This window comes from Amblyraja radiata, chromosome 29 (assembly GCF_010909765.2).
Source record: "Amblyraja radiata isolate CabotCenter1 chromosome 29, sAmbRad1.1.pri, whole genome shotgun sequence".
NCBI lineage: Eukaryota > Metazoa > Chordata > Chondrichthyes > Rajiformes > Rajidae > Amblyraja > Amblyraja radiata.
The window spans coordinates 18,068,059-18,092,846 of NC_045984.1; the positions used below are offsets into that span (position 1 = coordinate 18,068,059).

Here is a 24,788-nt window from a genome sequence, read left to right on the forward strand (position 1 = left end):
TTATAGGAGACAAGACCAAGTGGGACCCGTTGGGTCCCAGTCACACAGGAGGCCTGGTCCCCCAACGCAACCCATTCCCCAACAAAATATGTGGGGGCTTGGGGTGGGACTGTTGCTTGGGGAGGGGCTGCTTGGGGCTGGGCTGCTTCGGGTCCCTCCGAAAGTCCTTTTGGAAACCTCCGCCGGCCACCCTCAGCTCAGTAAAGACGTGATGGCGCAGAAGGGGCGGACCATCCTGGGGAGTGACAGGGGAAGAGACTAATCCGCGAGGCGCCGACTTGCCGAAGAGATCGATCTGCGCAAGCGGGTTTTAAGATTTTTAAACCTCGCTAACTTTTACGACATTCAACCGATCGGAACGAAACTTGGTGCAATTGAACTGGCGCAGCGCTATCGCGGACCATTTTTGCGCAAATATAAAGACTGCCAAACTATAACAATATCGGAGTTTTAGTAATGTATAGATTAGAGTTGGGTCTGTTCCCCCAACGCCAGATTCCACCACTCACCCGTTCTTCCAACGCAAACTGTTCCCCCAATGCAATATTGGACCACTCACGCATAGCCCCCAACTGTGCAGGCACGGCCCATTTCTCCTCATCCCCCAGCACTCCCTCCTCCTCCTCTTCACCTTCCCTCTTCCCTCCCTAGAGAGGGAGGGGGGAGTAGAGAGGAGGGGGGGGGTAGAGAGGGAGGGGGGGGGTAGAGAGGGATGGGGGGCAGAGAGGGAGGGGGGGTAGAGAGGGGGGAGGAGGTAGTGAGGGGGGAGGGGGTAGAGAGGGAGAGGGTGGGGGTAGAGGGAGTAGGTATAGAGGGAGGTGGAGGGGGTAGAGAGGGAGAGGGAGGGGACTAGAGGGAGAGGGGGGTAGATTGGGGGGGAGGGAGGGTAGAGAGGGAGAGGGCAAGGGAAAGGGAGGGGTGGAGAGGGACAGAGAGAGAGAGGGGGGTAGAGGAAGTGGGAGGGGGTAGAGGGAGGGTGAGGCGGGTAGAGGGGGGGAGGGAAGGGAGAGAGGGGAGGGCGAGTGGGAGGAGGTAGAGAGGGAGAGGGGCAGAGAGTGAGGTGGTAGAGAGATAGAGGGAAGGGGGTAGAGGTTGAGGGAGGGGGGTAGAGTGGGGGGGGAGGGAGGGTAGAGAGGGCGAAGGAGGGAGAGGGAGGGGGTAGAGAGGGTGGGGGTGTGGTTAGATAGGGAAGGGGTGGAGAGGGGGAGGGAGGGTAGAGAAGGAGGGGGCGACAGAGGGATTGTAGACGTGGCAACTACCGTCCCTACCCCATCCTCACTGGGGCCTGGAACTCGGCCTGGTTCTCGTACTCGGCCCGGCCCTGGTTGTAGACTCCAGCCTTCAGCTCTGCCGCAGCCTGGGCTCCAGTCCAGGCCCTGACTTCATCTCCGGGCTCTTCCCTGACCCAGGCACGTCCTTGGTTCCAGCAGCAGCATCTTTCTCGGCCCCGGTCACGGCCCGACTCAAGCCCCGGGCTCAGCCCTCACTCCAGCTCCAGCACCAGGTTCGGCTCCACCTCGGGCGTTGAGCGCCGGCAGCCACCACTCCTCGTTCACTTCGAGCGCTGGAGTGCCCCTCCCTCCTGGAGTGTCCCGACCTGCCTTGCGAGTGCATTTTGACGTCACTCTGAATTTTTTTCCCAAAATAGGTGAGTTTTCGGGGCATTTTTAAAAATTTAAAGTGTTAATAACTTTGGAAATTTAGGTGGGAATGCGACGGGAAGATGTTTATCGCCACAACGGGAAAAATGCGAGTAGGATGTGTGAAAATGGGAAGGCTGTGGCCTAGCCTTTGGAAGAAAATAGGAAAAAACGATTGAAACATCTTGGGCACAAACAAAAATGTAGAACAAAGCAGGAAACTGTCTAATTTTAATTTTGTCATGTGTAATAAAATGGGATTAATTTGCAATCTTTTGATAAAGAATTCACCAGTTAAGAGTGATCATAACATGGCACAATTTCAATTTCTTCTTAAGACTGAGAAAGCTTGATCTCAATAAGTCAATTAAAAAAATATGATGGTAGAAGTGGCACAAGTGGATTGAGAAAATAATTAAAGGATAGATTATCAGAGGCAGGCATTTAAAGAAATATTTATTAATTCTCAAGCATTCCTTCCATTGGAAATAAAGACTATTAGAAGGATTAAGCATCCAAGGCATTGAAAGCACATATTGGTCCATGAGAGGTTGGGACTAGGGATAACTAAAAGGAAAGAGCACAGACATTGAGCATTTATATCGGCCTTCACACAGAAGACATTGGAAGCATCTCAATTTTAGGAGCAAAAGGTAGTGGAGAATGTTAATCAAATAATACTGTAGAGAAATGACACAGCATATTATTAGAAGTTAATGCTGACAAATCCCAAGACAGTAGATTAATTTGGAATTTTAGAAAGCTCCTGGCAGACTAGATAAATCACAGATAATGCCTTTAATCACATAAGGAAAGAAAAAACCCCAAATATACGATCAGTCAGTTAAACTAATACTAGCCATTGAGAAAATGCTGGATTCGATCACAGAGGTTATAATCGCAGGTCATATATAAAAATATATATTTAGCAGAATCAGCATAATGAAAGGGAAATCATGCCAAATTACAATGTTTTGAGGATTTAATCAACAGAGTGGATAACAGGAATCACCAGATAGAGTAATTCTCAATCTTCAAAAATCCTTTGGTAAGGTGCCTCATAAAATATTATTACACAACGAAAGTGCTCATGGGGATATACTAACAATTAACAGAAAATAACGGGGCCAAAAAATAACAGCACGGTGGTGCAGCGGTAGAGTTGCTGCCTTCCTGTCTGTACAATTTATACGTTCTCCCCGCGACCGCGTGGGTTTTTTCCGAGCTCTTCGGTTTCCTCTCACACTCCAAAGGCGTACAGGTATGTACTGTAGGTAATTTGGCTTGGTAAATGTGAAAATTGTCCTTAGTGTGTGTAGGATAGGGTTAATATGAGGGGATTGCTGGTCGGCGCGAACCCGGTGGGCCGAAGGGCCTGTTTCCGCGCTATATCTCTAAACTAAACGTTAATGTCACTATCATTTTCAGGTTGGCATGCTTTAAGCTGGAGGAGTGTCACAGGGATCACTGTTTGGATTTAATCTAGTTATTCTACATTAATGACTTGAATGGAGGGGCTGAAGACATTGAAACCAGATTTGCTGATGCAAAGGTAGAAAACCAAACCATAAGGTGTAGAAAAAGGTTGAAAAGGGATGCAAATGGGTTACAATGAGCATTATAAGGCAGATGGATTTAATGAGAGGTTATTCATTCGGATAGTAAATGGCCTGTAGAACTGATAAAGAACACTCCAAGTAACGGTCCAACAAGTTTATTAGCATATAGTAAAATTACACTGCAAGTAGTCAGACGATTTGTGGTCCAACGGGATTTGCCAGAATGAGCTTTTGGCATCTACAACAGAGAACAGTCGCTTTGCCCAGGTGTGCTGCAACCTCTTCTACTGTGCGCATTGGATAGTGCGGGCGCTTGATCGCAGTATTCAGATCTCTGAGTGCATGGCATGCGGAATTCTATGTGGGGCTCGAACAATGGGCATAATGTCAGGGTTGGTTACAATAGAGTACTTGAGGGGTAAGTTTGTTGTCAGAGTTCCTTGTACTGAGCAAGAATCTGTTCAGTGGTATCTTGGGCAGGGGAAAGTTGGAGCACCTCTTCTTTAAAGCTTATCAATCCCAGATCCTGATGGGCATCAATACCGAGTAGAGCCGTTACCTTTCCTGGGACAATGAAAAAGTTCAGCTTGTGCACACGTATCGCGGCAGGTCAACCCTGCCAACTGGGTGAATCTTTCCCCCTCCGAAGGGAATTAACGAGGCATTCGTGTTTACGATAGTTTCAGTATTCTTGACCCTGAAAAACTCAGCCAGAGACATAACATTACAACGAGCCCCAGTGTCGATCTTTGCCACAACAGTGGTGTTGTTGATTTGGAATGTGACTTCGGGATCGCGTAGTTTACATGTAATCTCGGATAGAGAATGTATGTTTAGGCTGGAAATTTGTTTAGGCCGACAAATTCTCACAAGGAGATGGCACAGCTTGAGCTGGATCGGTCAGGCCGTGGAACCATCTTGCTGGAGCAGATTTACTTGCTGTCTGGGTTCTGTACGATTTCTGCGGGCACGACAGCACCGAATAAAGTGTGTTCTTCGTTTACAGTAGTGGCAAACTGTCCCGTAGGCTGGGCATTGCTCGTGGACAGAGGAGTGTGACCCACCACAATTATTACATTGAACAGGAGCTCTGCCAGTCTGCCTCTCTTCAGGTGACAGGTGTTGAGCATGGTAGAATGGGTTGGCAACACTCACTTGGTACAATGAGTGTGGACCCTGCCCTGCGGGTATGAGGGTCGGTGACTTTGGCAATGCGGCAGACAGTCACTGCCCCGATGAGAATTAGGTCAGCAACCTGTAGTGGTTCACTTTTCCATTTAGGATGCCACTCACCAGTCTGTCGCGGACAAGCTCGTCGCACAGATCTCGAAAAACGACACCGGCTTGCAACGTGTTTTATGATACTTATGTATGCCTTGACAGGCTCGCCAGGGAGCAAGTTTCTTCGATAGAATTTGTTGCGTTTGATAACCATGTTGGTCCGAAGTTCGCACAGGTGTCTGAACTTGTTCATTAAACAGACTGGGTCGTCCATAGTCTCTTCAGGGGCGATCACCACATTGTCGTCAACCATCACAGCCGGGGCATAGTGGAACCGCTTGGCTTGTTGGATAGCTTCAGATCCCATGATTTTGCCAAGTGTGGTCTCCAATTGGAGGCGTGGGTTCATATCCCAATTCTGACACCATGTAGAGCTGATAAAGAACACTCCAAGCAACGGTCCAACAAGTTTATTAGCACATAGTAAAGTTACACTGCAAGTAGTCACCACTGTGACTACATCCCAACTAACAGACTCGTGGCTGAAAGCGTTAGTAATATATGGTGACTGTAAGGTAAATCCTGGACTGGATTATAGTTCCGAGTGGTGTGCAACATATGTGTGTTAGTATTTGGTACAGCAGATCTACATGTCCTGTCCCACTTAGGCAATTTTTTCCACGACTGCCGGCGACTGTCAGTCGTAGCAGGACGCCGAAAAAGTGGCGACTGGACCTCCCCTACAACAATGTCTACGACAACCTAACACCTAGTCGACATCAAGCTACGGCAAGCTACCGACAACCGGCGACCCAATCTTCGCGACTTAGGACGTCCACCTACGACCACACCCACGATCATACAGGCGACACCTACAACAACCGAAGTCAACCTACGTCCCCGTCGGCGACAACTGAAGAGAACTGAAGACAATTCAGTCGCCGGTACCTCTCGCCAGTTGACGTAGGTAGTCGGCAATGGAATTCACCAGTCAGCACCCGGTGACAGCCAATGTCACCTGGCGACAGCCTGCGTCATCCTGGCGACAACCTACGACAGCACCTACGACAGGAGAAGACATGCTACGTCAAGCTCAGTCGCCGAAAAGTTTTGAACATTTTAAAATCCAACGGCGACTAGAAAAACGTTATGACTCTTCAGGCGACTTGAGACTACTCACGGCCATACAGGCATCACCTCGTGACCATATGAAAACAGCCTAGTCGCCTGTAGTTGCCGAAAAAATCGTCTAAGTGGGACAGGGGCATAAGAATAGAAAAGCAAAACACTATTTAAATGGGGATACTGCAGAATCCTGCAGTGCAGAGGGCTCTGGACTAATTTCAGCATATAACACAGCACGTAATCGGGTAGGTAAATAGAATGCTGATGATACAAAAGTGGTTTTGCAGATAATGAAAATGGTTGTGAAAAATTGCAGCAGGATCTTGATCGATTGGCCAGCTGGGCTTAGGAATGGTTGATGGAATTTAATACAGAGAAATGTGAGGTGTTGCATTTTGGGAAGTCTAACATGGGCAGGACCTACACAGTGAATGGTAGGGCTCTGGGGAGAGCAGAGGGATTTAAGAGTACAAGTGCATTGTTCCTTGAAGGTGGAGTCACGGGTGGAAAAGGTGGTCAAAAAGGTTTTTGGTACATTGTCCTTCATCAGTCAGAGTACTGAATATCAAAGTTGGGAGGTCATGTTGCAGTTGTACAAGACTTTAGTGAGAACTGAACACATTTAGAGTATTGTGTTCAGTTCTGGTCACCACGTTATAGGAAAAATGTTGTCATGCTGGATAGGGGCAGAGACGATTGTTGCCTATAGGAAGAGGTTGAGTAGGCTAGGACCCTATTCCCAGGAGCACAGGAGGATGAAGGATGATCTTATAGAGGTGTATAAAATCATGAGAGGAATAGGTCGGGTAGATGCAGAGTCTCTTGCCCAGAGTAGGTGAATCGAGGACCAGAGGACATAGGTTTAAGGTAGAAAGATTTAATAGGAATCTGAGGTGTAACTTTTTCACACAAAGGATGGTGGGTGTATGGAACAAGCTGTCAGAGATAGTTGAGGCTGGGACTATCACAACATTTAAGAAGCAGTTTAGACAGGTACATGGAGAGGACAGGTTTGGGGGAGATATGGGACAAACGCAGCCAGGCGGGACTAGTGTAGCTGGGACATGTTGACTGGTGTGGCAAGTTGAGCCGAAGGGCCTGTTTCCACACTGTATCACTCTATGATTCCATGTATTGCAAAAGTACGGATTAAAAATAAAGAAGGGACATCTTGCCGAAATTGTACAGGGCGTTGTTGAGACAATATCTGGACTATTGTGAAAATTACTTGTATCCTTAATTTAAGAGGGAATTGACTTGCAATGGTGGCAGCAAGAGAAAGTTCATTTAGTTTGATTCTATGGATGAATAATTCATCGTACGATTGAGCAGGATGGGCAGACCTGGAGGTAATACCACTTGTACTATTGGTTGTAGAGCTGGTACATCGTCAGAAGGAAACAGTAAGATGTGTAAGGGCAGTAACTCAGGTTAAGCAGGGACAGTGGATGAACTGAAAAAGCGTAGAAAAGAGGTTGTTTAGCTGGAGGGACCTGTGGTATATGGAGGCGGGTCCTTATAAGGGCTATTTATGATGTACTCCCATCATCGCAGAATCTCAAACAATCGGTAGGTGGGGACCTGGCGGAGGAGAGGGAGGGGGGGGAAGGGGGAGGTAGGTAGGTAGTTAGGTACAGTTGCATCTACAGGATTATATATTTTTTTTAAGGAGAATTAATATGTAGCTAGCCGATTTATTTTCACATATGGAGTCATTTATTGTAAGTTGGTGTATTTAGATAGTACATTGGTTTTGGGCTTGGTTTTCTTAGTTTAGTGCTTATCCTGGAGTTATAGCACAAGTACTTTGTGTTTTAATTGTAATTGGAATCTTGTGTGCAGTTCTGGTTGCCATGCTGTCGGAAGTTTGAGATTAAGCTAGAAAGGATGCACAACAGATTCACAGGAATGTTACCTGGACAGGATGTGTTGAGTTATTTGTAGAGAGTGGATCAGCTGGAACTGTTTTCCCTGGAGAATAGAGGCTGAGGGGTGGCCATATAACCATATAACAATTACAGCACGGAAACAGGCCATCTCGGCCCTACAAGTCCGTGCCGAACAATTATTTTCCCTTAGTCCCACCTGCCTGCACTCATACCATAACCCTCCATTCCCTTCTCATCCATATGCCTATCCAATTTATTTTTAAATGATACCAACGAAATCATCACCCTGAGAGGTTTAGTAAATTATATTAGAGATATAGATAGATGGTCACAGTCTTTTTCCCCAGAGTAGGAGAGTCCAGTCTAAAACTGGAGGACACAGATTTAAAATAAAAGAGGAAAGATTTAAAAGAGATCTGAGCAGCAGGTTTTTCCACAACGCTGGTGAATATATGGAATGAGTTGCCATGAGGTTTGGTAGAGGCTGGTATAATTACAACATTTAAAAGACATTTGGATGGATACATGGATAGGGGCATGGAAACAGGTTCTTTGGCCCAACGTCCATGCTGACCAAGATGCCCTACCTAGTCTCATTTACCTGTGTTCGGCTCATATCCCTCGAAACATTTCATACCTGTGTACCTCTTCAAAAATGCTGTAGAAAGGTTTACAGAGATAAGGGCCAAATACAGGCAAATGGGATTTGCATCTTCGTCTGCATAAACTGGTTGGGCTGAAGGGCCTGTTTCTTTGCAATATAACTCCATGAATCTTCTGAAACATTTAAGATTATGAAGGGATTTACATGAGTAGATACCTGAAATAACCTACAATTAAGGTTCATAGTTGCTGAGTTTAAGGAAGAGACAAGGTGAATTTACTTCTCTCAGAGAATCCTAAACCTTTTCAATTCTTAGACAGCTATAGAGGCAAAGCAGTTCAATATACTCAAGGCAAAGATTGAATGAAGTTTTTTAAGCAACTGACTAAACAAATCAGCATGTTTTGCTTTCTTTGGAAGGAACATACCTGAGCAACTTTCCACAAGGTAGAGTGGATACCATCGACGTAGCTGTGCAACATGGTTGGAGGCATGATGAGATCTGCAGAATGACTTCTTCAATGCAGCTGGGATGTTGTCTAATCCCATGGCCTTTGCAGTATACAATGCTCTTGTCCATTTTTTAAAAATATCACATAGATTGAATTAAATTGACTAAAGGTAAGACTATGATGATAAGGCCTCAGGAGAAAGGCAAAATGTCATTCTTTTCAACACTTTTTCAAATGTTTCAGCCTTTTCTTTTGTCTCATTTATTAAAGCTCCACCAACTTTGAGGAAAGCAATGTTCTTGGGTGATTCCTTTCCTTATTGGATGTTCAACAACCCATCCCCATTCCATACGAGATGTTGCAGCACTGCAGATCTTTCATCTGATTATTTGGTTGCGAGATCATTTAGCTCAATTCATGGTGGACTATTTTCACTGCTTACACATGATGAAACTTTGCTAGGCTGTTGTAGAATACAATTCTGTTGTCATAGATGCAGAGCTGCCAAGTTATGTCAGAGCATTTCAGTATTCTAGTACCTGAAAATCAGTATTTTGCTGAGGAAATCAGTATTTTTACGGGGTGCCATTTGGCTGAATTTTTTTAAATCATTTAATGTGCGGTCATACCCATGTAAGAGTACAAGAATGCATAACTTGTTTATTGTATATATGTAATACAGTTTATTGTGTATTATATGTCATAGCTGCTTTCTTGTATCTCTCTCTCTCTCTCTCTCTCTGTGTTGGCTGCAGCCATCGTCTACTTCCGTTAAGGAAGCTGGTCGGTGATTGGTCGCAACGCCCCTCGGAGACTGTGTCTGATTGGCCACCGAGTGACCAGCGCATTATGTGATTGGACACAATGCCCTTGGAGACAGCGGCTGATTGGACGGGTAGAGACCGATTTGTTGATTGGGCGGGAATTTTAAGGGAAGCTGGTCGGAGATTGGACGCAACCCCCTTAGAGACAGCGGTTGATTGGCTGCCAAAATATCGGGCAATAAAACATTGACAAATAGGAAAACAAAAAAATCGGAAATCGGAATTCAGTTGCAGGTACAACTGAAGGGATTTAGCGCTCGGTACAATGACCGCATTATAAGATAATCTGAGCATCCTCATGATGCTCTAGTCAAGTAGTAAAAGATAGCCGGGCGGTGCTATGAATTTATATTAATTTTAAAAATCCGATATGTTTAAATCATTCAAAAGCTACAACCACGACGTGATAAATAACACTGAATAAAACTGAAGCAAATAAAGGCAAACAGAAGAACTAACCTTGAAGGAGAGAGAGAAAACAACACATGTAAACTTAATTTTTTAAAATTCAGATAACATCCCTAAATGTACAAATTACTAAATAATGTGGGTGGACAAAAATGCTGGAGAAAGTCAGTGGGTGAGACAAAAACTCTGGAGAAACTCAGCGGGTGAGACAAAAATGCTGGAGAAACTCAGCGGGTGAGATGCTGCCTCACCCGCTGAGTTTCTCCAGCTTTTTTGTCTCACCCCCTGAGTTTCTCCAGCATTTTTGTCTCACCCGCTAAGATTCTCCAGCATTTTTGCCTCACAAGCTGAGTTTTTCCAGCATTTTTGTCTTACGCGCTGAATTTCTCCAGCATTTTTGTTTATGCTGCCTCACCCGCTGAGTTTCTTCAGCATTTTTGGCCACCTTCGATTGTTCCAGCATCTGCATTTACTTCTTAAAAATAACGTGAGTGAATGACTGTACCTGCACACCTGGAAGAAGCCCGTGCTCGCGGTCCGGAACCCTTAATGACAGTGAGTTTTAAGAAATTCTCCCGTGAATTTTATTGAAAGGAACGCGGCGTCATTAATACTTGATCAAAACACAATTATATTTACTGAGGAATGCAGATAGATGTATTGGTGACACATGTATAAGTACGTGTTAACTACTGGCTGTTAACAAGTGCTGACAGTGGCAGTTAACAAATCGTTTTCGTCTCAGTTGAATCAAGTGATAAACGACTCCAATCTTTCTGCAGTACTCATTAAACCCGAGCCTTTTAAAAATGTAAAACTCCAAGGCGATTTTGCTGCAACATGGCCGGTGCAGCGGCGACTCGTTGTAACGATTATCCATGGTTGTTTAAAAAGAAAATCCGTACTTAACAATGCAAATTTGTATTTCTGTATTCGTGTTGCATTTCCGTACGAAATACGTAAAATCTGTACTACTTGGCACCTACGTAGCTGTTCCACATGCCACATAAATGCCTAGTTTTGTGCTTTAAGAACTATTCTGAATCTAAAAAGTCCAAATGTAGTGCTGAATAATAGAATATAATTGCTGTGATATTTGTACTTGATCTCAACAATGATGGTGTGGCAAACTGTCTTGTTTAAACAATTGGTTTAAAGACAATGCAAATAGTTAGTAGTGTACACAAGTTGTAAGAAAGTGATTAGCACTTGCAAGGATCTGTGCTGGGGTTTTAACTATGCACTATATTTATTAATGACTTTGATGACGCAATACAATGACAAGTAGCTAAATCTAAACAAAATGGGAGACAGGGTACTTTTTTTATATAGTGTAAATCTCTGAGCACTGAAGGATAAAGTATTTAGAGTTCCATTTAGACAGACAATTTTCATTGGTGGGTCGATGGTGAAGAGACTTAGCAGCTTCAAGGTCCTGGGTGTTAACATCTCGTGTGACTTGTCCTGGTCCAGCACAAAGATGTAATCACATAGAAGATGCACCAGTGCCCTCTACTTTCTTAGATGTTTAAAGAGATCTGTTATTTCACCGAATATACCAGACATCAAAGATCCTCAACATCTAGGCCACGCCTCTTCCACTATCATTGGACAGGAGGTGCAAAATCTCGAAGTAACAAACTACTACTTTTCTACTACGATCAGGTTTTTGAACTGACCTGCAAAACCCTAATCCAACATTGGCAATGGAACACTGTGGACCAGCTCTTGCACTATTTTTTTAAATCTTGGTTATTAATCTGCATATTTTTACACGAATAGCCTTTTTTAGTAGTCTGTTTATTTTTATAGTTTTATAGAATTTATGTGTAATTTATGCATTTTTTGTATGTGGCTGCGATGCAGCTGCAAGCAAGAGTTTCATTGTCCATGTATCTCATTGTAGTTGCGCATATGACAATAAATTTGACTTAACATGAAAACTGATGGTCTGATTAAAACAATTCCATAAAAAGTCACACAAAATATTGCAGATGCTGAAAATTTGAAACAAAATTCGGAAATTGTGGAGATGGCAATCAGGCAGCAGCTGCAAAGAAAACTAACCCTTCACGTCAATAACCATTCCTGCGTTCTGATGAAAGATCATCAATCTGAAACATGAATTCCTTTTTTCTCCATGATTGCCAAAGGGTTAAAACATGATGAGGAACAACATTGCTGTATTATAAACTATACAATGCCCTAAATAAATTACATCTGGGCTAAGGCTCTCACATCCAAGCACTACAACTTAAGAGGGGAATATATTGACCTGTCAGAAATGTTTAGCCTAAATTCACCAAAATAAGAGTTACATGTGATATTATGAGTGGTGTTGATAAAATCAGTTTACTTTTTCTGAAATATGGGAAAAGACAGATCATTTTTTAGGACTTTAAGCGAAGTTGAGAGAGAGAAATGGTATCCACATAATTATGAAATGTAGGACAAGAGAATAAAAATTAAAACCAAACTATTCAGGAGAGAGGTTAGAAAACACTTCCCTAACCAAAGGGTGTTGTGTGAATTTCTCACCCTCAAAAAGCAACAATTACCAACTTGGTTGGCAATTAAAAATGGACACATCCTTACTAACCAAAGTTTATTTTAAATAGATGATATTGACCATCCATTGGTCAGTAGTGATGATATTGGCCATACATTGGTCCACTAGTATTTATTGCCAGAGACATGGATCCAAGGCCACGAAAAGAGTTAACGTTATAAATTGGCAATTACCTCAACATGCTAAATTATTATCTTCCATAATGATGTAAAAATTTGACTTTCTACGCTATCTTTCATGATTTCAAGTAAAGCCAACGCATTCTACATATAGGAAACTCGACACGTCAGCCATGTGATAAGGATTATTATTTTTAAAGTGAAGTTAGTTGAGTACAAATATTGATGGAGTTGCCAAGAATAAAATCTATTGCTCTTCTCCGAAATATTTTTTTTTATTCCCACTGAACATTTGTATAACACTTGAAGCGGCAGCCTCAAATATGTGTTCGTCTCCAAAGTGCAGCTTGATACCATTATCTATAAATTTAGTCACTATTAACAAAAAATACAACAGTTAATATTGGGAACATTGGGGAACATATAATCTGAACAGTAACAAGTTAATGATCTTGTAGCACATCAATTAAACCACAGTTAATAGTAGTGCTATACAATTCTGCTGAAGAGGACATGTAGAAATGAATAAAGGGATGATATTAATAAATATAAGAGATGATTAAGACCCACAATCTAAAACAAATCATGGGGGAACTGGTCAATGGAGTAAACAATATGTTGCCAAGATTAATGCCAAAGGAAATCAGACTTGTATACTGAGAATAGTGATTAATTAATTTCATAACAGATACAAGTTATTTTGTCTGAATGTTGAATTATGCTGCTTATTTTCTTATAAATAATTTCAATGAGATTGAAGAGGGTTCCAAATTCATTGTCTTACTTGATTGAATTTATTAGAGGAAGACGGGTTTAATTTTTGACAATTTGTATGAATTTTCCCCATACTCAATAACCTTTTACAAAATAAACAAACAGTAATGCCAATGTGGTGTATGTATTAGCCACAGACCTGGAGCACAGATTATCAGTATATACATTTAAAGTGAACAGATCTCAATTGGGGATACAATTACCCTAAACATTCAAAGGAGGAATGGGCAGAAAAGAGAATCAGAATAAAAATCTGGCTTCTTGTAAAAGTACATATGTGGAGACTACAACCTACATTCAGGGCTTTTAAATGTAAAACATCCAAAACCTCCACAGCACTTTATTAAATTGTAATTACCCGTACATAAACTATTGAAAAGTAGTGATATGAGGAAATGTTGTCAAAGTTGGTCGAAAGCAGTCACCAATAGAGAGGTGAAGATATTGCAAAAGATGCCAAACTTAGAGGTATACAGAGATCTCTGAAAAGTTACAGAAACGTGAACAGATGAAACAAGGAGAGGGTTTCACTCAAGAATGAGATTTTTAAAATCTCCTGCACAAATCAGGCATTTCGGTAATGCAGCAGATGTAGACACAATCTGAATAAGTAGCGGGATCTGAGCAACAAAAACAACAGTTCAGTCATTACAGTGTTAAGTTTCCAATGACACACATCAATTCAATATTTGTGACAGTAGCTGAATACTACAATTAGGTATGCAGATCAATTTCTGCAGGCGATCTGATGTACTTTAACTATCCTGAATTTTCACTTTCACCAAAAAATATTTGCACATTTGAATAAAAACTGGAGATATCAAGAATCCTGCTTTATTTTACATATTTACTATGCTGTTAACAACTGGTAAGTGTTGTAACCCTTAGATGTTTACATGAAATGACAGTAGCTATGTTTTTATATGCTTGAGATCCTATAAACGGCCAAAAGCAGGGAGTGGCATTAATCATTGGCCACAATATATTTGACCTTACATAAGCTTTCGGCCCTTTCAAATAAAAGGGATCATTAAAAGATACTTCTCAAATTTTACAGTCGTCAAAAATATGTCACAGTCCTCCAACTGCACCATGTAAACATGCAAACCATGATCCTAATCACAGATCCACCAAAGACAGTTCCAGAGCAGAATGTAGCCCAGAACAAGATCGCTCCAATTTTGGTCACACTGGTAAACCAGCTGCCAAATCATTATTTCACCAAAGTGTACACCAAGTTAGATCTCACACAAAAGTACACATGGTGAATGCTCTTCACTAAACCAAGTTACCCCTATAACAGAGTCTCCCTCACTACACCATCATGAGCTATGGATCACTTCACACGTCCATGGTTCCACCTCTGCTTAAGGCTAAATATTGATGATGAAATTGATGGCTCTCTCCACAACAAGAGCATACACTTCTTTCTCTCTTCTGGAGAAGAGTGTTCACAGACCTTAGATGCAGTGAATTGCCACTTTCATGTGTGCATCGGAGATAAGAACACCTTGAGGAAAGAACAGCAAAACATTGGAAAAATACCATAAATATTGCTTCCACAAAATCCCCCAAATCTAGTGATAGCATAGGCAAGGATCTCAATATGCAATACAGGCCAATATCCCCAACATTGAGGCTCCAATCACAATCAATGAGTTCCAGAGGACACATATCATTATATACTTAATACCAGACTCCTTTAACAAATACTCTACTCTGTCACAACAAGAAATTCATAGCTGGTCAAAGATAAAGTTTCAAGAACATTCTCAAAGCCTTCTTTGAAAAAAAATTTCAATCACCACTGATATCAGAACCTCCCATGACTGCTCAAAATGAAACAGCAGCATTCCGGAAAATACTCAGTCTTTGCACTGGGAGCATTCGGAGACCATATGCAATCAGCAGAAGGAGCGTGCAATAGACTAATGAACACACCCACCCACCCTGTCGCATAGAGCTCATAGGTCACCTCAGGACCCACAGAACTGTAGTGGAAGCATATCATACTTGACCCCGAGGGACTCCCTAAGAAGAAGAGGAAGAATGTTAAAGAGACAGAAGTCTTGCAAAATATTCTCTCTTCCATAATGGACAATAAGTAACTGAGATTTACATAACTAACCTATTCAGATTCCTAATTTAAAACACTCTGCTTCGGGGGACAGGTTGCAATGCATCACCTTGTGACATTTACCACTACCTCCGTTATGGAACAGTGCAGTAGAAAATCAAGGTTGTTACTCACAGAATTAAAATGCAGTAATGTCATTGATAACCACATCAGCTCAAATGGTATTTGGATTTCACAACACAATCACAGATCTCCACTGAAACAAATAAGACTTGTAATAGGGCAATGTCTCTAGAAAGAGAGTGGTTCTGCCCCAAAAAGAATTACAGATACTATAGTTGTAAAATTAAGATTTCCTGGGAAAATCTTCATAAATATTTATTCTAATAACCTGTTCAGAAAAATATTTACCTTAAACTAATTAAAGCTTGTACAAGAACAGAAAACCACTTCTTGACATGTAAAATTGATAGCACTGCTGATACGTTTATATGTAAGGTACTCCAAATATGATACAAAAACAGCAATGGTGTCAAGCCTTGAAGAAAGTATTCAGTGAAATAGTGTGAAATAGTCACCACCAGTATATTTCAGGGCGGGCCCTTTATTCAGTCTAATGTGGTAGTGGTGAGTAATTTTAAAGAATGTATTTTCAAAATTCAAGTTGAATATTTTTCAATTTGAATATATTTAATAATTAAATTTGATTATATCAAATTGAATATATTTCAAATTGAAAATTTAAGCAGCTAAATCCCAAAGTTTCCTGCATATTAAGAAATTGAAAATAAAGATTTTATAGCACAGGAGACAGCCACTCTGCCTCTACCGACTGAAAATGTTGTATTAACTCTACTTTAATTTGACATTTGATTTTAATTGTACATACAAACATAGAAATTAGGTGCAGGAGTAGGCCATTCAGCCCTTCGAGCCTGCACCGCCATTCAATATGATCATGGCTGATCATCCAACTCAGTATCCCGTACCTGCCTTCTCTCCATACCCCCTGATCCCTTTAGCCACAAGGGCCACATCTAACTCCCTCTTAAATATAGACAATGAACTACCTTCTGTGGCAGAGAATTCCAGAGGTTCACCACTCTGTGTGAAACATGATCAATTTTTATTTTACGAGTAATTATAGATTCAGGTCGACCATTGTCTGTAGATGGATAATCATAACATCATCTTTTGATTATGATTTCAAATAGGTATCTCCAAGTTACAACTGTTGTAATAAACTTTACTGCACCAAATTCCTGATATCTTCTCTTAATCTTGGAGACACAAGAAATTGCAGATGCTGGAATCTTGAGCAACAAACAGCATACTGGAGGAACTCAGCAGGTCAGGCACCATGTGTGCAGGGAAAGGACAAAATGTTTTGGGCTAGGACCCAATTGTGTTCTGTTCTGGGCACCATGTTATAGGAGTCATGTTGTCAAGCTTGAAAGGGTTCAGAGAAGATTTACGAGGATGTTGCCAGGACTAGAAGATCTGAGCTACAGGGAGAGGTTGAGTAGGCTGGGTCTCTATTCCTTGGAGTGCAGGAGGATGAGGGGTGATCTTATAGAGCAAGTGTGGGCAAGTTGGGCCGAAGTTCACCCTTCTTCAGACTGATGGAGTAGGGAGCAGAAAGCTGGAAAAGAGAGGTGGGGATGAGGCAGAGTCTGGCTGGAGATGGGTGGATACAATGGCGGGGGGGGGGGCAGGTGGGAAGAGTAAGTGACAAAGGCTAGAGGTGAAAAGGAGACATCCCACTACCACATTAGACTGAATAAGGGGCCCGCCCTGAAAGTTCGTCAGCCCATTCCCATCACAGATGCTGTCTGACCCGCTGTGTTCCTCTAGCATTTTGTTTTTTTTTCCTTTCGTTATCTTCTTTGACTGATTGAAAATAACTTTTTCATCCTTTTATCTTTTCAGCATACAAATGCTGTAATTCCCAAAGAATGACAAAAGCTTTAACTTTGTAAAACTCTGAATATTTGATCTTCTAGATACATTTGGTTTAGCCTCTTTCTAATGGTTTAAACATTGGCTGACCTTTGTGTGTATTTAATTTCTACCCACCAACTTTCACCATTCTGCAATTTAAAAAAATCCTGTTCAACCTATGATTGGTCCAAGATGGGAGCTGAAGCATCTACCCATTGATATTACTCTTTTATTCAGTGTGAAGTATATTGCCGATTTTCTAGTTTCGATGCCCTTATCACTTCCTCCTTTTGCAAACTGATTTTGCTTTTCCAGTGGAAAAACTGCACAGGTGGAATCTCTCTGCCCCTTCCACACATACACGCATCCTACTGATACTATGACAAGGCACCAAGTAGAACAGTAAGTACTTTGTCACAACAGAAGGTGGATAATTGTACCCATGAGAATGCACTAACACATCTGCTGCAAATACAGATGTTGCCCTTTTCTTAGTCAAAGGTGTTGGTTGGGGATTGCAGGGTGTGGTAAATATAAGATATTAATTTGCATGCATATAAGCCACTCTTGTCATAGTCAGACAGATCAAAAGCTCACCCACATATTTGTTGAATGATGTGAGAGTATCATCAGCTTCTCATGCAATATACTCCAGATTGCAACACCCTTGGATGAAAAAAAGTGCTCAGTTCCCTCTTAAACATCTTACTCTTCCTTAAACCCATGATCTTTTTAATTTCAGATGTTTGTCTCATGAGAAAGGTTTCATACCATCTACCCTACCTATATACCTCATCAATTATGTACATATAGGTCCACCTTTGACTCATTTAATCCAAGGAAAACAAACCTAGGCTATTCAGTCTCCTTACAACTGAAACTTCCATACCAAATAAAATCCTGGTGAAACTCCTCCGCACCTTTTCCAGTGCAATCATATAACCATATAACAATTACAGCACGGAAATAGACCATCTCGACCCTTCTAGTCCGTGCCGAACACGTATTCTCCCCTTGTCCCATATACCTGCGCTCAGACCATAACCCTCCATTCCTTTCCCGTCCATATAACTATCCAATTTATTTTTAAATGATAAAAACGAACCTGCCTCCACCACCTTCCCTGGAAGCTCATTCCACACAGCCACCACTCTCTGAGTAAAGAAGTTCCCCCTCATGTTACCCCTAAACTTCTGTCCCTTAATTCTCAAGTCATGTCCCCTTGTTTGAATCTTCCCTACTCTCAGTGGGAAAAGCTTATCCACGTCAACTCTGTCTATCCCTCTCATTATTTTAAAGACCTCTATCAAGTCCCCCCTTAACCTTCTGCGCTCCAAAGAATAAAGCCCTAACTTGTTCAACCTCTCTCTGTAACTTAGTTGCTGAAACCCAGGCAACATTCTAGTAAATCTCCTCTGTACTCTCTCTATTTTGTTGACATCCTTCCTATAATTAGGCGACCAAAATTGCACCCCATACTCCAGAATTGGCCTCACCAATGCCTTGTACAATTTTAACATTACATCCCAACTTCTATACTCAATGCTCTGATTTATAAAGGCCAGCACACCAAAAGCTTTCTTTACCACCCTATCTACATGAGATTCCACTTTCAGGGAACTGTGCACGGTTATTCCCAGATCCCTCTGTTCACCTGCATTCTTCAATTCCCTACCATTTACCATGTACGTCCTATTTTGATTTGTCCTGCCAAGATGTAGCACCTCACACTTATCAGCATTAAACTGCCATCTGCCATCTTTCAGTCCACTCTTCCAACTGGCATAAATCTCTCTGTTGACTTTGAAAATCTACTTCATTATCCACAACCCCACCTATCTTAGTATCATCTGCATACTTACTAATCCAATTTACCACACCATCATCCAGATCATTGATGTACATGACAATATCTTTTTTTATGGTGTGGTGACCAGAACTGTACACAATACCTCTGCTGTTGCCTAACCAATGTTTTATACAGCAGTATCTAGACGTCCCTGCTCTAATATCACTGCCATGACTAATGAAAGTAATAATCCCATTGCATTCTTCACTGCCCAATGCTGCCACTTTTAGGAATCTTTGAACTTTCATACCAGGGTCACTTTGTTCATCAACAGTCTTTAATGCTCTACCATTCATGATATGTCCTCTACCCTTATTAGACAGACATAAACTGCAAGACCTCTGATTAATCAGTACTGAATTTCATCTGCCATTGCCCTACGCAACAACTGATCAGTATCATTCATAGCCTGAGACTGCCTTCCTCACTATTTCGTTGCCACTAACATTATAATTATCTGGCTTATATCTGTTACCTTTCTTGAATAAATGCACATTTGCTGACTTCCAGTCATTTGGCACCTCACCCATGATCAGCAAAGATTTTAATACCTCTGACATCTAAAACCTTTTCATTCGATTATGCCCTAGAATTTCACCATCTATCTATCTATCTATCTATCTATACTACTAAAAGTATGATCTTGACCACTTCCTGTTGTTCTGTATATTGTATTTAGAAAAAACGCTGCCACTTACGGCTGTGATTTTTGGCCATCTTACTCAGTCCCCCTCCGCTGCGCAGGACAAGAGGATTTTTCCCATTGATGAAAAATAAAAGAGTTATTAGTGTTCAAAAAATGTTGAGAGTCTCTCTCCTGAAGGCCACGCCCCTTCCGGAGGGACTATAAAACCCGGAAGTGTTGACTTCCCCAGTCAGTCTCTGCAAGTTGGAGGAGCGAGAGGGTCATGTCTCTCAGTCTGAGTTGTGAATAACACTGAACACATGTCGACTAAACTGTGAGTGGTTTTACTGACCTGTCAGTGTCCTTAATGTAGTTTGAAAATATAGTTTAGAAATGTTAAAGCTGTGTTGCCTTTGGTTTGGAAATGCTAAAGCTGTGTTGCCTTTGGTTTGGAAATGCTAAAGCTGTGTTGCCTTTGGTTTGGAAATGCTAAAGCTGTGTTGCCTTTGGTTTTGAAATGATAAAGCTGTGTTGCCTAATTAAAGTTGCCTTGCCTAATTAAAGTTGCCTTGCCTTATTAAAGTTGCCTTGCCTTCTATATAATATATAATTAAAAGTCTAATCTTGACCACTTCCTGTTTGCGTTTATATTGATTTTAGAAAAAACGCTACCACGTACGGCTGTGATTTTTGGCCATCTTACTCAGAGTCACCCTCCGCTCTGAATTTCAAGGAATAGCCATGAGTCAACTGCCAGCCCACCTGCCGTGAGTGAGCTGCCTACACAACAGGCTTGAGTGACTGAACCGCCAGCCCAAGAATCCATTCGGCCCACAATGTCCATACTAGCCCTCTGGAAACCAGTCCAGCCCACAACATCCATACTAGCGCTGCAGAAAGCCCCCGCCCCCCCCCACTGGCCACCAATATTGGAGTTGGTGGAGAGGTGGAATATTGCGTTGGGGGATCAGCCCACCCAATGGGTCCCACTGAGTTTAGTTATATTATAAAACTCTGATCTTGGATGTTTACTTGTAGGGCTGCTTGCTTGAACTTTTCCTTTGATTCACATCTCCTCGAAATCCCGACGCGGTAACGGTGACATTTTTACATATTCCAGTAGAGATTTACCTCATGATTTCAAAAATCCCCTCATCTGAAAATTTGATTCATTATTTTCCGAGTTTTTTACTAAAATTGTTCACCAATCTGAGATCTTTTTTTAATTTAACGTGCTGAAGCGAGCTGATGACGTCACAATGCCTTTGCTCTTCGCGGCAAGCTGCACAGAATTTTCAATGCGCTGCCTGCTAGGCACTGTTTTCCAGGAGTGACGTCACTGGTTCTTCAAAAGACGCAGAAAGAACGAGCAAATGGGCTGCAGATCCCGACGGGCTTCCGAAGGCGCTTTCGAGACTTTCGAGCCTCTGAACACGAAGTAGGCTCGCGCCTCGGCTCGGGTTTTCCGAGAGAACCTGAGGAGCACCCGAGTGATGAGTAGGTGCTGCCTCTACCCCCTCCCCCTCTATCCCCTCCCAGGAGTAGAGAAAGAGAGAGAGAGTGGGGGGGAGAGAGGGGGGTGGAAGGAGGGGGGGAGAGGGAGGGGTATAGGGGGGGATGGAGAGGGGGTGAGGAGAGGGGGTGGGATGAAGAGGTTGGTAGGAGAGGGGGGCAGAGAGGGGAAGGAGAGGGGTGGGAGAGGGGTGGGAGAGGGGGTGAAGAGGGAGGAGGAGAGATGTGGGGGTGGTTAGTGTGTGTGACGCCGAAGGTCGCCCCCCGCAATCGCGCGTTGAGGGGATAGGACCCAACGGGTCCCCTTTAGTCTAGTCTCAACTGAAATCGTCTACTGGATGTTTTCAAGAGAGAGTTAGATTTAGCTCTTAGGGCTAACGGAGTCAAAAGGCCTGTTCCTGCATCTATTTTCTATGTCTATGTCTACTATAATGTTTTTCGCCTTGTGAAACAATGCCTTGGATATTCCCTAATGTTTGGAACAGTGATATGTTGTGGCCCTTATTGCCTGCTGATTTCATTTTTAAGCAATCCCCATCCGAAAAACAGGCCTGCCCCTATTCAGACACCATTATTTACATGTTCAGCTTCTTTTCTTCGGATTAGGTCTAACATTGTCTCACATTGATCGCAGTACCTGAACCAACAGCATTGGTGTTGCACCCTAAGTAGTATTCCCTATGTTCTGAGTTTCTCTGGAAATTCACTTGTTTAAATATGAATATAAATAATTGCACTAATGGTTCATCATATAGTTTACCTTAGACATCTGGGTGAAGTCAGCGAAACCTCCACTCCCAAAGGCACTGGTTCCAAAAGGATCCAACGTTCCAAAAGGATCTGCAAGTATTTACACAAACGGATTTTAAAAAATGTTAGTCCCATCTTCATTTCAAGAGTCAAAAGTTTAATTGTCATATGCATTCTTACTTGCTGCAGCTTTATAGTCACATTAAGGCAACATACCGAATAAATAGAGAATAATACAATGAATTATCAGTTATACCAGATAGCCAGACCATAATAACGAGCGTAAGTACGTAGTGAAACCTATGAATTGAGTTGAATTCAGTTTATTGTCACGTGTACCGAAAAACTTTTGTCGCATGCTAACCAGTCAGCGGAAAGACAATACATGATTACAATTGAGCCATCCACAGACACATGATAAAGGGAATAACATGAATAACAACGGTTGTGCAGATAAAGTCCAGTAAAGTCCGATAAAGATTGTCTAAGGGTCTCCAATGAGGTAGATCGTAGCTTAGGACTGCTCTTTAGTTGTTGATAGGATGGTTCAGTTGCCTGATAACAGCTGGGAAGAAACTGTCCCTGAATCTAGAATATGCATTTTCATACTTATATACCTTTTGGCTGATGTGAGAAGGGAGAGAGGGAGCTACAAGGGTGTGACTCAGTCTCGATTATGCTGGCAGCATTGCCGAGGCAGCCTGAGGTGAAAATGGAGTAAATGGAAAGAAAGATAGACACAAAAAGCTGGGGTAACTCAGCAGGTCAGACAGCCTAGAGAAAAGGAATAGGTGACGTTTCGGGTCGAGACCCTTCTGAGAAAGGAGGTTGGTTTGTGTGACAGTCTGGGCTGCGTCCACAATTCTCTGCAATATTGAATGGAGCTGTTCCAAAACCATGCTGTGATGCATCCTGATAAAATACATCCCACAAGGTATCTGTAGAAGTAGGTGAGAGCTGTTGGGGACATGCCAAACTCCAAAGGAAGTGGAGGCGTTGGTGTGCTTTCTTGGCCATTGCATCAATATGGATGGTCCAGGAGTTATTTACTCTACTTCGGCACCGTCAATGCAAACCGGGGTATGTGTATCACTTCTCTTCCTGAAGTCGATCACTATCTCCTTTGTCTTGCTGACATTGAAACGTTGTTGGCTCGACACCAGGTCACGAGGTTCCCAATCTTCTTCCTGTACTCCGTCTCATTTTTATATCTGACTCACAACGGTGGATGCTGAGATCAACATTCAGGCTGTTTTCCCAAATGTCTTTTGAATGTTTTTGTTCTGCAGCTATCTAGACATATGGAGAGTACTCCATCACACTCTTCAATTACACCTTTGGGCACAGAGAAGCTTCAGCTCTTTACAACCTACTCTACATATCGGTTTCCCTTGGAATTTATGTGGTTGTCCAAATAAGTTTATGACAGGTTTACAGAGCTTCCAGGATGCTAGTAGCAGATGGACACCATACTTAACAAAAGTAGCATGTGTAAGGCAGCATGAGATTCACAAGGTAAGTATGCACTGGAAGGAATCAATATAGTCAAACCACTTCACCTATTTCTTCACGTGTATTTTAGTTCATTTTTTGGATGCAGTCATCCCAAAGGTCATCAGTTATTGCACATTCCAATTGTCCTTGGCAGATTGATTTTCTAGTCTATTTTGCAGTCACCCACATTACCATAGATTTTGTGCCACATTTATGCCAGAATGAGCAAGATTGAAAAATTTCCTCTTAAAGATGGACTTGAAGGGTTTAAATGACAATCTAGCAGTTTCATGATTATCAATAGAAGACTAAAAATGACCGATTAATAATGGAATTAAATTCCACGATTAGTGCTCTGATTTTGCTGTCATTAGTCATGCAGCAAGGAAACAGACCCTTCGGCCCAACTTATCCATACCAAACAAGAAGCACCATCTATGTTTGTCCCACCTGACCACGTTTGGCCCATATCCCTCTAAACCTTTCCTATCCAACCAGCACTACCATGCTCATGCACCAACCAACTCTACTTTGTAAGTTACTATATTTTAACTATTTAACTACAAAATCAAACAATATATTACAATGTCAAAACATATGCCTTGAAAATTGAAACTACATTATGTGCTGTAGCCCTGGGAGAGGGGAAAGGAGTGGGAAGAGAAAGGAGTTCAGCTATTAATGAATGTCATCATTATAAAATGTGCAGGGTTTGCTTATTCGATCCTCAGCTGATCAGAAAAACCACAATAGTTCCTTTAAATCGCACAGAGTAAGTGATTGCTTAAATAAGTTAACTGTGCTTACTCAAGAACCCCTTTCAATCATCAAAGGTTCCCAGCACACCCAGTCTCTGAAAGGAGCCCAGTTGTCTAAGGGGAAGTCACATGAAACTTGTTTAAAATCTAGAGAAGTATTTTTAGTGCACGGAGGCAGCAAATGGTGCACAAGCACAAACTAACCTTACACATATTCTCACTATTTCATAAACTTGAAACCTTTTCTAATCTTTCAAAGATTATTCTAACATTAATACTTTACTAAAGTAACAATGGAATATAATTCAAATGTATGTGCTTTCTCCATTATATAAATATTTGTTTGATATTAAATGAACCAAAGGTTCATGCAGATGGTTGTAATGAGTAAAAGATTGGCAACAATTTAATTTCAAATCGGCAACAATTGTACAACAGGCAAAATGGCATGCCTCTGATTCTACATATTTTGAATAAGTGACATTGTACTTTAGTTATTGAACAACAAAGACTACCATGCTAAGTGGTTGGACAACACTAAAAGCTTCCAGTTTCCCCACAATGATCTAGTTGTATCTTTAGGTTCACCCCATTCTGT

At 42.0% G+C, this 24,788-nt stretch overlaps 1 protein-coding gene across 8 annotated transcripts in view; it reads right to left on the minus strand.

The window, feature by feature from the left end:
* Window positions 1–24,788, minus strand: part of eps15l1 (epidermal growth factor receptor pathway substrate 15 like 1) — a 249,606-nt gene that overhangs the window by 86,904 nt on the left and 137,914 nt on the right. For all 8 annotated transcript variants that reach the window (XM_033046723.1, XM_033046721.1, XM_033046722.1 and 5 more), the window contains one exon: window positions 21,949–22,028. In XM_033046723.1, the coding sequence (XP_032902614.1) occupies window positions 21,949–22,028 (80 nt within the window). The remainder of the gene's footprint in view (window positions 1–21,948; window positions 22,029–24,788) is intronic.